A 15,620-nucleotide genomic window follows, 5' to 3' on the forward strand; every position below is an offset into this window, starting at 1 on the left:
AAGCGCTGGGGAGGGGGCAGAGCGTGGAGGGCATGGGGCCAGCTGGGGAGGCTGGACATGGCCCTGGGGACGCTCCACGAAGCTGGCTGATTAAGGAGGTAAGGCAGACGCAGCTAGCTGGCGGTGTGTTGAGCGGCTGGTCCATCCACCCACATGCAGTTCCAGCCCTTTCCCCCATCCCTGCATTTTGGGGGATTAGGGAAGGCCTTCCAGAAGCTTGGGGAGGAGCCGGGAGGTCCTGAAGAGCCATCTTGGGGGCCCAGTGTGTCTGTGGTTGGCCTCCAGCCTCCATCTCATCTCAGGCAAAGCATTTGTCTCCTCCACCCCAGTCCTCTTTCACGTAACCCTGGGATGGTGCCGCCTACCCATCCACATCATAAACCTGAGGACCCAGGAAGCAGTGGCTGCAGGGGTGCTTTTTGTCTTTAATTTTAAAAAGTTTATTTAATTGTGGTAAAGTACACGTGACGTACAACGTACCATTTTAGCTGTTGTTAAGTGTTCAGTTCAATGGCATTAAGTACAAGTCTCTGAGGAAGCTTTTTAAAATTGAAGATGCTTTAGCAACTTTATTATCATCGGTGTTGAACTGTGAAGGCTTGTCGCTATCCTGGAGGTCCCCAGCTGCAAATGCTTCTGTTAAGGAATGAAACCGGAGTGGCAGGGGCACTGAGCTAGAGAGAGGGCTCTGGCATCCTTCAGGGCCACTGCCACCTCAGGGACTCCACGTATTACAGAGCCTGGGCCCGGGGCAGGGGAGACGTGGGGCTGAACTGGTCCTGGCCTCGTTCACTTGGGCTGGGGTGCCTTTGCAGAGACTGTGGCCAGCTGCATGCGGTACGGGGCCCTCTGGGGCCCCAGAGTATTTCCTCGAAAGCATTAGCGACAATGGCTGCTGCCTGTACCGCTCCCCTGCTGGAAGAAGGCAGACTCACGTCGGGTAGGTATGGCCGTCAGCAGTTTGGTTAGGCCCGAGGATGTCACGTCATCCCTTCCCCAGGGTTTGCTTTTAACTCTGAGCCCCTGTGTGTTGAAGGGCGAGAAAGTCTTATTTAATGAGAATACAAGTGGATGCAGCACACTTTTGTCAGGTGATGGAGTCTGACACAGTTTCACTGCTTGGAGTCTGGTTCACTTCTTCCCAGATGCTGTAGACGGTTCTGTCTCTCAGCTCAGCGGGTGGAGTGGTAGCCTGTGGCATCTGTCCCCGGAACACTTTGTCCTGGAGGAAGGTGTAAGAGGCGTCTTCTATTTTCCCACCGTTTTACTTTTGTGTCGCCTTGTCCTGAAACAGCCGGTGGCGGAAAGGCCCGCCCAGGATGCGTGTGAGATCCTGGGGAGGCCCGGGTGCTGCTGAGCCTCGGTGTCGACAGTTGGTCCTCGGTGTCGAGATACCATGAGCCCCCTAGACGCGAGCGGGACTGCAGCTGGGTCTTCTGAGTAGACTTCGTCTTTAACGAGAACGCAGGCGACTTCCGTGTCCCAGGCAGGAAGCGTGTGGTTTGGGTCTGCTGTCCGTGAGAGCACATGATGCTCTGGGAAGCAGCGGAGCCTGGGTATGATTCACTGGGGGTGGGATGTGGAAAACAATGTCTGTCTTTAAGCTCCGGGAACCAGGAAAATGAGCTGGAAATGTGAGTAATGTATAATTTTACTAAAATTAACCAGCGAGTTCTTCAGATGTTTTTCTGTGTTTCTCGGTGTCTTTGATCTGTGATGCCTCGCTGCGTCATGTTTGCTGTGACCATTTTCCTAGTTAGTGTCCCCAGAGGTCCTCTTCCCCTGCTCCCTGCGTGGGTTGGTACAGAGCAGGGCTCGGGAGCACAGGCGGTGGCTGTGGGTGTGGCCCTGCCCATCATTGCCTCTGCCCTGTCAGCCAGGTGACTGCGGTCACTCACCACCCTCCTTGGGCATCCCTTTCCCCTGGAAAGGAGTTTACTAATCCCTGGGCCTCGGTGTTGGCTGTCCAGGGGCTCAGCTGAGTTAGTAACACGTGACTGTGCTTTGCCGCTATTGGTGTGCCACCTAGACTCAAGATGCGAGGTGCTGTCTGTGTGCTGGTGACTTTGACGTTGGATGGGGACAGATACCGCCTGGGCTTTAGGCTGCTCCTTCCTCCCACTGGGAGTGCTTCTGCATCCTCCGACTCCCTCAGGCTCTGCCAGGTTCTCTGGCGTGTGCTGCCTCCCCTCGTGCTGGAGCCGGCACCTGGGAGCCTGAGCCTGTAGCCCTACGGCAGGCCGTGTGTTACTTTCTGTAACCTTCACAAAATAGGGGCTCAGTTGACATCCGCTGCATAAACTGGAGTCTGAACTGGACAGCGGCAGATTCTGACTGAGGAGCTTGTCAATGGGTTCCCTGAGTTTGCATGGTTCCTTAGTGACCTTTAAAACCTCATTCTGGGGGGAGATAAGGGGGAGGAGATTTGTCAGGGAAGCAACTGACATAGCTTGTCAAACATTACCTTTCATTTTATCCAAATTTAGGAGAAAACCTGATACTGAAGATGAGTCGTATGAGTGAGAATGTCATCTCTTCCTACACTGATAAATTGTATACTTAGCAATAAATGTCCATTTAGGTAAAAGCCAGTTTATCTCGGATTTGATTGGCCCCAAATGCAGCAAGTGGAGCGTCCGCACTTCTATACTGGGCTGATATCGGTGTTTGGATCCCAGCCCCTGAGGCATTCATTGTCAAGGCCTATAATGTCTTCTGAATCATCACAGGAAGATCACATTATGGACAGGCTGGTTTCCAAATTAAGTGCATTATTTTTTATTTTTGGGTATTGTAATTCTTTGAAAATGGCCAGGATAATTGTGGCATGTATGTAACATATCACCTAGACTGTTTGACCAGAACGTTCTCTTCCATGATTATCTTCCTGGGCTGAAAATTTACTCTCTAATTGCCTGTAAGTCATTCTGTATAGTCAACCAGAGAATGAAAGGGGGGAGACACCCATAACTTGAAAGCTGTGCCTTCTGCAGTTAGTTACCCTGTGATCCATAAGCTGAGCTTGGAGCTGATTTGGTCCCACTGATGTTCACCCATCACCTGCACGGAGCTGGCCCGCTGTCTATGTTTGTATAACGTTCAGCCCTCATTTCAGCCCTCTGAGGTGGATTGCACACAGCCACGCGGTAGACGAGGGCACCAGGCTCAGTGGCCTGCCCTGGAGGCGGTGCGGCAGAACCACGGCCTGCACTGGGGGCTTGCAAGACTTGACACACCTCGGGTCTTTCCACTGAGCCCCTAGCGGCGTATTGATTGTGGCACATCACCACCTGGAGGGTGTGAACGCCCCTCCAACTGACTCTCGGCTCTTCACCTCTCCACCTGTTCTGCCCTTCCATGGTTCCACGTCCACGGTGCCTGCCTTTCCTTGTTCGGTCTTCCATGTACTGTCTCTCTTCACTCAGTCACATCACTGTGGGCCTGCCGTGCTGGGCAGTGTGCTAGGCACCGAGGGTGCTGATGAGCAGGGCTCTGTGCACTCTCAGAAGCCCCGGGGCGGGGAGAGGGCATAGATGAAGAACTCGTTGACAGTGCTGTGATGGTTTGCATGGGGTGCTGTGGGATCAGAGCACAGCCCGTAATGCTGCAGCCACAGTTGGCAGTGGGGGTGTATGTGTGTGTAGCAGGAACAGAGGCATAAAGTGGTGCATCTGATCTGAGGAGAGGCAAGTAAGTAGACTGTTGTATCTACAGAGCCCAGTGTTTAGGGGCGTGGAGGCAGGGATGAGGGCAGGAGGGTGGATGGGGCTGGAGTGGGAAGGGCCTAGGAAGCCAATGAGGATGGTGCTGAGCTGCTGAAAATTATAACTGAGGGTTTGATGTGGTTGGGTCTGCTTTATAAAACAGATCGTGCTGAAATGAATACAAGTGAAACAGGAAATCTGAATAAGATCAGCGGATCATCTCAGTGTCAACAGTCTGGTGGTGCTATATTATACTGTAGTTTTATAAGATGTTGCCATTGGGGGAAACTGGGTGAGGGGTACCCAGGATCTTTTTGTATTATTTCCCCTTTTTTGGTGAGGAAGAGTGGCCCTGAGCTAACATCTGTGCTGCCACAAGCATGGGTTGATGAGTGGTGTATAGGTCGGCACTCAGGATCCAAACCCACAAACCCTGGGCCACCAAAGTGGAGCACATGAACTTAATCACTATGCCACCAGGCCAGCCCCTCTGTACTATTTCTTACAACTGCATGTGAACCTACCATTTAAAAGGCATGCCTGTCACACACACCCATACGTGTGTGTGTGTGTATGTATATCGAGTACTACATTATATTTTCTCGTATTCAGCCAGTCGAGGCAGGCCATCTTTCTCCGGGTGTCTTTCTTGGTGCACGAGCCAGGCTTCTCTGCTATAAACAGGCTGTCTGCTGAGGCAAGAGGATGACTACTTGTGGACTCTGAGAATAATTTGCATTTCTTAAAGAAAAGTCACAGAAATCATTATCTACCACATTTGTAGTTAAAAGACTTGCTCATTCGTTATGAAAAAAAGATTGTTCTGGCAGCAGAGAACATGGCGGATTTAAGGGGCTGAGACCAAAGGCCCCTTATTCCAGAAAGAACCCCTGGAATAACCAGGGAGGGGGAGGGGCCGGGGCTGAGCCTGTAACGGTGTTCATGGCTGTGCCTTCCCATACCTGTGCCATGTCATTCTCTGATAGACGTGACAGATGCTGCTGCCTTCAGATGGGCGGTGTCAGATTGTGGGGCGAGGGGGCGGTGTTTACACTCTGGCCGTGTTCCCCACAGCACCTCCCACGTGCCGAGCGTACAGCCGAGGCCCTCGTGTGTGCGAGTTGCTGGCCCTTCCTGAAGCAGGTCACTCTCTGGTGTATTCTGGATGGAGGAGCTGCATGCTGGCTCTCTGTTCTCCAGGCAGACAAGCCTGAGCACACTCGGAGCCAGAGCAAATGCCCCCGCTTCCTGGCCAGGGACACGGCCGCTCTGCGTCTCAGTCCTCTCGTCTGGAGAGAGGTAGTTAGGGCATCTCCTCCTCAGTGCTGTAGGGAGGTGCAGTCTTAGGGCAGGCCTGGCACACAGGAGGCATTCGGTGACCTTGGACCATCACCGCTGTCTTCATTCTTCTGAAGAGCAGATCCGTGTCGAACCAAGCTGGCCGCGAGCACGGCGGTTAGTGCTCTAGGCTCTGAGCGGGCGGAGCTTGTTATGAAGTACTCAGACAGCACGTGGCTGTGCGTGGGACAGGCTGCCGTCTGTCTGCACGGCCCTACAGAGCTGCCCTCAGACCCTGGGGAGGGTGCTTCCTCCTGGCAGCCAGGGGCTGTGGGGTCACACTGTGCTGGGGTAGCGTCCTGGCTCCTCAGCTTACTGCCGAGCTCTGTGACCTGAGCCTTGGAAAAATGGGGATGATAATGATGTAATCTTTACCCACAGCGAGGAGGCGAATTAAGTGAAATAATCAGCGCGAGGCGCCTAGCATGTGGTCGGGACCCCCTTCATCATTCAGAGGATGCCAGGTACCCCGTCTGAGTGTTCATTCCTTTTTTAGGAACAAGACTGCCAATGGAGACTGCCGAAAAGACCCCCGGGAGCGGAGCCGCAGCCCCATCGAGCGTGCCGTGGCCCCCACCATGAGCCTGCATGGCAACCACCTGTACACGTCCCTCCCCAGCCTCAGCATGGAGCAGCCCCTTGCACTGACCAAGAACAGCATGGACGCCAGCAGGCCAGCCGGCATCTCGCCCACACTGACCCCGGTGGAGCGGCAGCAGGTACGGCTTTGTCCAGTAGGGTCGGGCTGGTGGCTGATGGTGGGCCCTGAGGGCTGGGTGGGGAGCGCTGAGACGAGGCCGCGGGGAAGGGGTGAGAGAGGCTGGGTCCTTGGTTCTCTGCTTGGAACAAGGGGCGGTGGTGACAGGAGCAGGGTTCCCTTTACCAAATGCCGCCTCGCATTTCGGTTCCCGCCTGACCTGCCTGGGCCTCGCCGCTCGGCACTGGTGGCCTTGGAGCAGATGCTCCAGGGCCCCGTTTCTTCGCACGGGCGGGCTGGGTCTAGACGAGGTGTGTTAGCAGCAGTCCCGCCTCTGTCGGGGTCAACTTAATGATCCAAACGGGAACCCTGCGGTTACCTGTTGTGAGGTCACACAGATGCAGGTAAATATCAGGTTGCTTTGCTTTGGGCTGGAATCCTATAAAGTCACTGGTCACAGTGGTTATTGCCCCATGCTGGTCAGAAACCTGTGCTTGGCAGATAGGGGTATTTTTTATTAAAGGAAAATAAGGAAATTAAGTGATTACTTAGTTTACTTGATAGAAAAAACAATGTTCCTTTAAAAAGGGGGTTCCCAGGGAACTGTATAATAAAAGGCGGCATTAGCATGGAGGTTCGGAATCACTGTGTGAGCCCGTGACTTTTCTCTCGGAACCTCTGGGACCTGGGACCCAACAGGTCCTCGGTCAACTTTGCTTACGACAGATGGACAGACAGCGAGCAGAGGAAGGGGCTCTGCCGTGAGAGATGCTGTGTGCTGCTGGAGGCGCGGGCTCAGCTTCCGGGCGTGCCCCTGCATGCCTGCAGCACACCTCGGACACACCTGTCTGCCTGCCTGTCCCAGGCCCCTGACAGCTGCTCTGCCTGGCACAGCTGCGCCCCGGCCCAGCCGGCAGCGCCTGGTGCTGGCCTCTGATCTGGTCTGTCCTGACTGGCTGCGGGCAGGCCCTGGATGCTGGGGAGGTTGTACTGGCGCCTGTGAAGCCCCGTGAGGCTGATGAGCAGTGGTTTACTCTACCTTGGAGCCAGACATCATGATCCTGTTTGTTTCCTTTGTTCATCTAACAAAACTGTGCAGACACCTGCTGCGTACAATGATGTGTGCTAGAGGCCAGTGAAGTAAGATACAGGCTCTAGTCTGTTCTCAGGGCCTCACAGTTCAGGTCTGGAGGAGAGACATGTCATCAAATAACTACAGTATTTCGACTACTAAGTATCAATGGATGGCCACTTACTCTGATAGAACCTGGGGCCCGGTTATCACCGCCATTCACTCACTGACCGGTGACCGGCGCTGCTCACCCCAGGCACTCTGTCAGCTCTGGGGATGCGGAGCTGTGTGGGCCCGACACAGGGCCGGCCTGGAAGGCGCTCGCAGTCTAGTCAGGGAAGTATGTGTGAGGAGGAGGCTGCCCTTGTGGGCAGCAGAGGCGACTGAAGCATGGACGGACTTCATTTCCAGGATCCAGGGAATTCAGCCCTCTGGCTACTGCCACTGCCCGAGTGTTCCTTGGAGAGGAGGCAGGGTGAGACTCCACATGGACGTGTCACCTCTGAGCCCGTGGCAGCCTGGGGCGAGAAACTCCCAGAGCCCTCTCTGCCCCTCCCTCTCTACCCGGAAGAACAGGGTGGGCCCTGCCCAGCCCTTAGCTCCTAGGAGGCTTTCCTGTTTTCTTGGATCATGGATTTCCATGACCTTGCAAGGTTTCTGAGGGGCTTCTGGCTGGTTTCTGGTCAGAGTTACTTTGTGAAAAGTGTACTGCTGGACAGAGGGACCTGGCTTTCTTTACCACGAGCTCCCCAACCCTGCCGTAAAATGTGCCCACTCCAGCAAGGGCGTCCCCAGCCATGGGACGTGCTCTGGGGCTGTTGAGCAGGCTTTCTAAGTGACAACCTTGAATTCCCACCTGCGTTCTTATGGGATACCTGGGCAGAACTGAGAATAAAGCCAGTGTCCGTAGAACAAGCCAACCGCCTCCCTGGGACAGGTGCAATGGCTCCGTCTTCCCCAGTGTGGCGGCCACTGAGCTAGGCTTTAATTGACAGCTGGGGTTGGAGGTGACGAGAAGGTTGTCAGCTTGCTCCCCTCCCCTCAGCTGCGATCAGCGTGTGTTTTACTCACATAGTAACCGTGCGTCCAGCTCCGCCCTGCGTCCGCATGGTGTGACCTGGACGGTCCACTATGATCTGAGCTTCTGCTATGGACTGAGTTCTCTGCCAGGAGCTTTGCTGAGGACACAGGAATGGGACAGCCCCTGTTCTCCAACAGCTCCGAGGCATCCACCGGTTTCTGGGAGTTCTGTTTCATTTGTTGGGCCACTGCTGTCAGGGTGGCCATTGTGGGGAAGCGTGGGTGTCATCCCGCAGCTCAGAGCAAGGGAAATGAGGATGTGGAGGGGGCTTCTTGGCACAACAGCAAAGCTCCGTGTTGGCAGGCGGGTGGGCTGTGCCGGGCGGGCGGTGGAAGCCTTCCTCTGTGCAGGGGAAAATGTGACTCGGGTATCTGGGAACTGGGAGAGGGAAGTTCCCAGAGAGGCAGCTCTGGACACGTTGCAGAAAGTCACCCCATTTCATATTTTTGTGATGGCATCTTTGAGGGTCTAGGGTTTTCTAAAGAAAGAAACAAAAGATATCAAGAGGGTGGCTCGAGGGCAACAGCAAATGAGAGAAGACAGGGTAAGACTGAATGTTAAAAACCCGAGGGACAGTGAATGTCAGGGTTGCCCTCACACGGGGGCCTTTCCTGTGGGCAGCCTTGGCTCCACGTGCCACCAGCATGGGTGGGGCAGGGGCTGGGTGGAGCATGAGTGACAGACTTCCATTCTGGCCCTGACACTGATTTGCCGTGTAACCTCCAGTAGGTTACTTGTTTCTGGCCTTCATTTCCCTCGTCTGGAAAACAAGGGCGTCGGGGGAGGGGTGTTGGGCCCTGTGAGCTCACCAGCACCCTCCGTCTGGAAGCGAGAGGCCTGCTCTAGGTGGGTTTGTGGCCCTGGAGCCCAGCTTGCGCTCAGCCAGAGTCGGGAGTGAGATGCTGGGACCCCAGCTCGGAAGAGGAGGGAGGTTTGGTGTGTCCCTTGAGAGCTCAGCCGGGCCACCCTGCAGCCTGGGCTGGGCCTTAGGTGCTGTTCATGTGCACTTCCGTGGGTGTCAGGAGGTGTCCTGGAGATGACCTAAAACCACAGGTGGTGTTGGAATCTCTTCCCAGCGTCCCCACGTTAGTCAGTCGTCCTGCCTGCTGGTCCCTCGCTAGGGAGAGTGGCCTTTCTTCCCTCCCTTTGGATGCTGCTGACAGAAAGGCTGGACTTTGACTTTATGCTTCGGTCTGAGCTTCCCTAAATGCATTCCATGACACTGCATTTCTTCACCTTCCGTGACCCTCTCCCCCAAACATGTCCCCACTTTCCGATGTTCGTGTTGGTGGGATCTCTGCTTGCAAGAAAGAGGGACCAACCTGAGCTGGGGTGAGCACAAAGGAAGGGAGTTTTACTGGGAGGACGGCGGGGCAGCTCAGGAAGGAAGGGCCGGCCCCGCTGGGAGAGCGGGAGAGGAGGCAGGACTCCTTCCTCCCCGGCTCTGCGCCCAGCCGGGTCTCTGCGTCCGCTCCTCTCTCTGCTGCTCCGCCCGCACGGCCAGCCTGGCGTGGCTGTCCCAGAGCTCCTGAGACCAACCTGAGTCTCTGACTGAGGCGGCCCCAAGCCCGAGTCAGACTTGCAGCCGGGCCAGGGGGCAGGGTCACTTATGAACATGGCTGCCTGAGCCCCACCTCGTGGATGGAAGGCATGTGCCCAAGAGAGGGGACGGAGGGATCACAGACTCTGGGATCAAACAGACCCTTCAAAAGAGGTGGGCTCCATGCTGCAGGCTGTCCTCCCAGCACGGCCTGAGCAGCCCCTGCAGAGGGGAACCCCAACACGCCCCCAGGGCCGGGCTCCCCACATGTCATCTCAGGCAGTCCTCCCACCCCCTCTTCAGGTGCTATTCCTCCTGTTTCACACGAGGAGAAACGGACACTCAGTGTGGTGAGGGCCCTTGCCCAAGGTGCTGCCCAGTGAGTGGAGAGCCGGCATTCACCCCAGGTCCACCTCGCCTCCAGGCCCTGCATGGAGGAGCTGGGACCCAGCAGGGGGCTTCAGGCCCCGAGATGGCTGGTGGCATTGGTTCTCCTGGGCATGACGGGTGCCCGTTGGTGGTGTAGGAGGGGCGCGGAGAGGGTGGTCTTGCCTCAGCTCTGGCAGGAATAAGGGCTGGGGTCGCCTGCGGGCGTGAGGAAGCAGAACTGCCGCTCGTCTGTGTCCTCGAGCCTGAGCTGACGCCGGCTCTCCTCCTCTCCCCAGAACCGGCCCTCCGTGATCACCTGCGCCTCCGCCAGCGCTCGGAACTGCAACCTTTCCCACTGCCCCATCGCGCACAGCGGCTGCATGGCGGCCGGGCCAGCCAGCTACCGGAGGGCTCCGAGCTGTAAGTGTCCCTGGGCCGTGGGGCGGGCCGGGGCTCAGGCTTCCTCCTTCACCGTGACTTCAGGTAGAGTTTGCCTGCCTTCTGTCTCATGCTGTGGACAGAACAACTAAGCCCTGGAGCTTTTCTCTTACTGAACTTGAGAACGTGGTTTTCTGAGCACATATGCACTTTTTGAGCATTGTGCCTGGCTTGGGTGGGACAGAAGGAAGAAACATGTGGGCCTTTACTTCCAGGATCTCACTCTAGTTGGGGGAGACGACGAGATCTCATTCTCTCTCTGAACCTGTAGCTAGCCCAGGGCAGCAGGCACGTGGGCATGTTCCAGGCTCAGGGAAGTGACCTGCCCAAGTTCCCAGCTAGGCTGGGTGGGGGCGGGCCCTCTGTTCCCAGAGCCTGACCTGACCATTGTCCTGCTCCCCCGCAGCCACCACCACCTGTGACCCCGTGGTGGAGGAGCACTTCCGCAGGAGCCTGGGCAAGAACTACAAGGAGCCTGAGCCTGCGCCCAACTCGGTGTCCATCACAGGCTCCGTGGACGACCACTTTGCCAAAGCCCTGGGTGACACGTGGCTTCAGATCAAGGCAGCCAAGGATGGTGCGTCCAGCAGCCCTGAGTCCGCCTCACGCAGGGGCCAGCCGGCAAGCCCCTCTGCCCACATGGTCAGCCACAGCCACTCCCCTTCTGTGGTTTCGTGAAGGGAGCACCTCCCTCGAACAAGATGTCGATCTGCATGGTTTGCCTGAGCTTTGAACAGTCAGCGCTTAAAAAACGGAAAAAAACAAAAAAAATCATGGGGGTGGGGTGGGGGGATGGGAAGGGATGGTTTATTCGCAAAAACCATGTCGTTGGGGTTTCTGTTCTGTTTTTGTACTTGCTTGGTATTCGTACACGGGGGCCCTCAAACATGACAGTGGGAACTGCGTGGGGAACATCGGTCCCATGTAGCATCCTAACTTCCTGCCTCGGTTACCAAAGAAAACCTCTGATGCAGGTCTGCTGCCCGGACAGGGGCCAGGACTCCACGGCACGCTTTCTCAGTCACAAGCCATGACATTGGTGACCCAAACGCTTTGTGCTTTTTCATTTGCTTCTCGAGACCAGGGTGTGCGTGGCTCAGCTTCCATTGCGTGTTCGGTGCAGCCCGTGCGTGTGCGCGCTGGTGTGTGTGTGTGTGTGTGTGTGTGTCTACTTGAAGAGAGCAGAGAACTGTCGTGTCTGATTTGCACTATGGAGGAGGACTGAAGTTGCCGGCCTGACAACTTGACGTGAGAGGCTAGCACTCTGAGGGCAAACTGCTGAAAACAAAGGGTTTAAGGATGACATTTCTGACCATTTGTGTGTTGTGTTGTTGTTGTTGTTTTTAATTTAGACAAAACAGCTTTGGAAGGGGAAGTCTCATACAGGTTATAGGTCTTTCTCTCTAGATTTCAGGTGCTTGCAACTGGACTGCAGACTCCACCAACCACGGGCATTTTACCTTCTCTAAACACTGCAGTTTGTTAGACTAGAGCTGAGGCGAGGATCCCATAGTGCTTTCAACGTGACGCATGTTTTAATGGAGAAAAATAGCTGGTTTCTATTAATTGTATAGACAGTAAACGAAACCCTTAATACTTACTAGCTTCTTGTCAGAATTAGTTTATTTTTGTCAGTTACAGTCCTAGATATACTCACTGCTGGTACAGTTGTGCTCTAAGATGTGTATTTGATATTCACCTGACTCCCGCGCACCGGGGCCGCCAGCCGCGGGCGGGCCCTGGGACGGGCAGTTGAGTGGTCGGTCAGCCGCGTGTAGGATGCTGGAGTTTTCGCTGCAGGCTGACATCATCATTTATTGTCTGCATCCCTGTCTGCTTATTACTAGCTCCCAGGGGAGTTGGGATTTGTGTCTTCCAACTTCCCTCGATGCAGAAACTGCTCCCTTTAAACTCTCTTGGCTGAACAGCAGATTACTGACAATCTGTGATACGGTATTTTGTATGCTTCCTCGTACGCTGGGGCCAAGGCAGTATACATTCCTCTGACTTTATACAGTTATTACTGCATTTATTATCGTTTGCTATAGTAATAGCTACTAACTAGAGATTAGGTGAAGAAGCAAGCATGACAGACACAGCTGTGGATGTTCAACAGCTGCTCCTCGTGGTAAACGCACGTTTCTAGCCCTGCCCCTCACTGCGCTCCATTCCAGCCTCACCCACCGGAAGGCTTAAGAGGTCACCTGGCCAGGTGACGCAGGTGTGACCACCTCACCTGCAAGGCATTGTGGACTCAAGGGAACCCTCGAGGCTGGTTTTCAGTAGGAGAAAAGTACAGGTTAGCTGGTTCATTTTGAAAATTGGCACCGGGTGAAAAGGTCAAAGGATTGGCTCTTTTTGTGGCCACCGGGTGGCCGCGGGTCTTTCAAAAGGCGAAAGAAAAGCCCTTCTCCTCTTGCCCTGCACACATTTCACTCCCACTTAACTGGGCTTCCAGGCGTCCGCATTCAGGCCCCTATATTTTCTGTAGAAGAAATCGTTGAGAACACTTTTTTTATATAGGTAACTTTAAGACCATCATTACGCTGTGCGTAAAGAATGTACAGAGAAATTTGTAGGTATTTTTTGAACAATTAATTTGTTAATGATATGTAGCTATTTAATTTTTCCCTTTCCTATTGTAATCATTCATATTTTTTTTTGTTTGGAAAAAAAAAGTTGATCTTTTTTTGTCGTAGATTTGTCTGTGAAAGTGCAGGAACACAGTTATTCTATGAGGACACTGCATCTGCCTTAATAGCCACTAGTTTGTTATTGCTACAGGCTACTGAGCGTCGCCACAGGAAACACCCCCACTGCTGGTGGGCTCTGTGAAGAACGGGCTCCCGGGACGCCTCCGTCAGCCAACGACGTCAGCGCTTCGGGAGGCGGTGGCGCTGCCGGCCGGGCCCCTGGTGCGCCGACCTATCTGGGATAGGCCGTACCCTGGAGGGGGCCTCGGGCAGACGGGGAAGCGGCAAACCTGACGTTTCCCTGGGCGCGACCGCCCCGGCCTCGGGAGGAGCAGTGAGGTTGTTCACAGAGCCGCACCGTCGGCAGGGCGTTCTGACCGTTCTCTCCATGTTTGTAAATCTGTAATATACCATTCTCTGTGGCCTGTTTTTCCTGGAAGAAGAAGAAAAAAAAAGGTTTGGCAGGCCATCTTTTTTTTGTACTTAAAAGTAGCCTTAAGAACAATAATAAAGTGCTCTTAAACCACAGACTGTGTGACCACTGGGTCCTAGAGTGACAGGGCCAGGCTGGGTGGGGCCTTTGTCACGAGGCCCCGGGCAGGGTGGGGTGGGCTCCGCGGCCCTACACCTGCGTATGGTGGCGCCCCTATTTAAGCCCCCCAGAGGCTGGAAAATTGTAATGTTAACTCTCAATGAGAACGTCACTTAAAACCTAACCAACAGAAATCCTGCTCTTGTAAGAGTCAGCCTCAAGCTCCATTCTGACTTTGGTCCCAGGCCTGAGACGAAAGATGACACCATAGGCGTAAAATAAAAGTGTGGAAAGGGCGGCTCCCTCTCCTGGGCTTCCACACCCAGCTCTCTCGATGTTCCGACGTGCAACCCCCAGATAAGGAGGACAGCCAGCCTGAGGGACCTGTGGCAGAGCCTGTCTGAACCCTCCCACCGTCCGATGGACACCTGGCCACAGGCCAAGGCAGAGGTACATGGCCAGCCAGCCCACATGGAGTCAGGGCCTCTAGGCCACCACAGGGCGGACCCTCGGGTGGGAGAGGAAGCAGCCCTTGCCTGGCTGCGGGAGAGCGGGCTCTGGTGTGAGGTCTGAAGCTTCTCTGGGCTGCAGGTGGCCACGGGCAGGAGGGGCCCCACCTGGGCAGTTGCCAGGATCTGGCTCTGAGACCTGTCTCTGGGCTCTTCTGCCAGCTCAAGGCAGCAGCAGCAACTTCTCTCCTCCCCTGAGCAGGGAGGCATCGAGGCTGTGCCCACAGCTGAGGACAGGCCGAGAGGTGGCAGAGCTGTCTGGGCAGCCGACTCTGCCCTGGGTGGAGCTCTGGGTTGGCTGGGAGGAGTATGGTCCCTTCTTTCCCGCACGAAGCTCAGCTCTCCCCTCCCTCTCCGGCAGGCCAGGCTGATGGAGAGCTCACAAGGGCCTCAGCCCTCCTCAGTGCCCAGGGGGCCCTCTGGGGTTCGCAGTGCAGCCTGGGCACGCTGGTGCTGCCTCCCACAATGGCTGCTGGAAGGACCTGGTTTCTCACTTCTCCTCCTGGTCTTTGTTGGGCCAACTCCTCCCTGTTCTCAATGCCACCCTGCAAGGGAGCCAAGGCAGGAGGGATCCTGGGAGCTTGACACCAAACAAACACTTGTGACAAGAAATAAGAACTGCTCGAGGAGGGAACCAAATCCCAGATAAACGACAACGCCAAAGCCAAGGTTATTATTTAGCTCAGAACTGGTGGGCTCATGAATCATGAGAAATGGAGAACATCAGATGGTCCTGGGCAGTGGAGGGAGGGCGCAGTCCTCAAGGTATGGAGAGGAGGGGACCAGAAAAGTTGGAGGGCACAGGGCCCAGAATTGCCGGTCCTGGGTGTGGCAGTCCTGCTCCAGGCGCTGCGAGCTCCTCAGCAGACAGCCAGGGAGATGTCGGCCCTGCGAGGGCAGGCCGGGTCAGACGGTCTCATCGTCGCTCATGTCCCAGATCTGCGTGGAGAAGGGGGAGACATTCAGTGTTCCCTTGCCCGGTGCTGCCCACCGATGCTGTCTCAGAGCTGTACAGGTGTGATAACAAGCAAAATAAACAACGGCCCCACGTGCAGATGACACGCTCTGTGCCTCAGAACTCCCTTGTCACTGAGGGACTGACACCTCCATTTCTTGTATAATGAAACCAAGTCACAGAGAAGTGAAGCCACTTGCCCAAGGCCTCTCTGGTAAGCGAGCCAACCAGGGGCTGAGCTGGGATTTGGACTGGGGCGCGTGAATGCCTCCTCACCTCTCCAGCGGCCACCGCAGAGCGGCCACCCCTTCCCCAGCCAGCCCCTGCTCACTCTTGTTTCTGTAGCACTGACACTACCCCAGATCATCTTGTCTCTTTAATCACCTCCTTCCTACTGTCCATCCACCCTCCCTGTGGGCAGGGCTCTGGCTTGTGCACTTGCTGAAGGGGGCCCAGCCTGCCTGCGCGCACACTTCCGCCTCAGCAGGCTCCCACCCCCAGGCCGACTGCTCCCTTGTCCACATGAGTCGTGGTCCAGGTGCCAACTGGACTAAGGACCACGTGCCCGGGAAAATGCTACAGAGCTGGCCGTCCCTGAGAGTAAGCCCTCTCCCCACCAGCCCTGGGGGGGCCTGGGGCAGGACAGTGGAGTTGGCCAGATTCTGTCTCTGGCCCTCAGTGTGTTCCCTCAG

General features: G+C 55.5%; 2 protein-coding genes across 22 annotated transcripts in view; one reads left to right on the plus strand and one right to left on the minus strand.

The window, feature by feature from the left end:
• Window positions 1-13,460, plus strand: part of VGLL4 (vestigial like family member 4) — a 141,759-nt gene extending 128,299 nt beyond the window's left edge. For 10 of the 12 annotated variants that reach the window (XM_014838382.3, XM_044755032.2, XM_070493109.1 and 7 more), the window contains 3 exons: window positions 5,539-5,761; window positions 10,098-10,221; window positions 10,646-13,460. In XM_014838382.3, the coding sequence (XP_014693868.1) occupies window positions 5,539-5,761; window positions 10,098-10,221; window positions 10,646-10,917 (619 nt within the window). In that variant the 3' untranslated portion in view covers window positions 10,918-13,460. Of the gene's footprint in view, window positions 1-1,338; window positions 1,635-5,538; window positions 5,762-10,097; window positions 10,222-10,645 lie in introns of those variants that run through there. The other 2 variants (XM_070493112.1, XM_070493111.1) reach the window with 2 other exon arrangements.
• ATG7 (autophagy related 7) overlaps window positions 12,851-15,620 on the minus strand; it is a 350,121-nt gene continuing 347,351 nt past the window's right edge. For 6 of the 10 annotated variants that reach the window (XM_070493096.1, XM_070493097.1, XM_044755028.2 and 3 more), the window contains one exon: window positions 12,851-14,912. In XM_070493096.1, the coding sequence (XP_070349197.1) occupies window positions 14,880-14,912 (33 nt within the window). In that variant the 3' untranslated portion in view covers window positions 12,851-14,879. The remainder of the gene's footprint in view (window positions 14,913-15,620) is intronic. The other 4 variants (XM_044755031.2, XM_070493101.1, XM_070493098.1 and 1 more) reach the window with 1 other exon arrangement.

Source organism: Equus asinus, chromosome 21, assembly GCF_041296235.1.
Source record: "Equus asinus isolate D_3611 breed Donkey chromosome 21, EquAss-T2T_v2, whole genome shotgun sequence".
In the NCBI taxonomy this organism is placed as follows: Eukaryota; Metazoa; Chordata; class Mammalia; order Perissodactyla; family Equidae; genus Equus; species Equus asinus.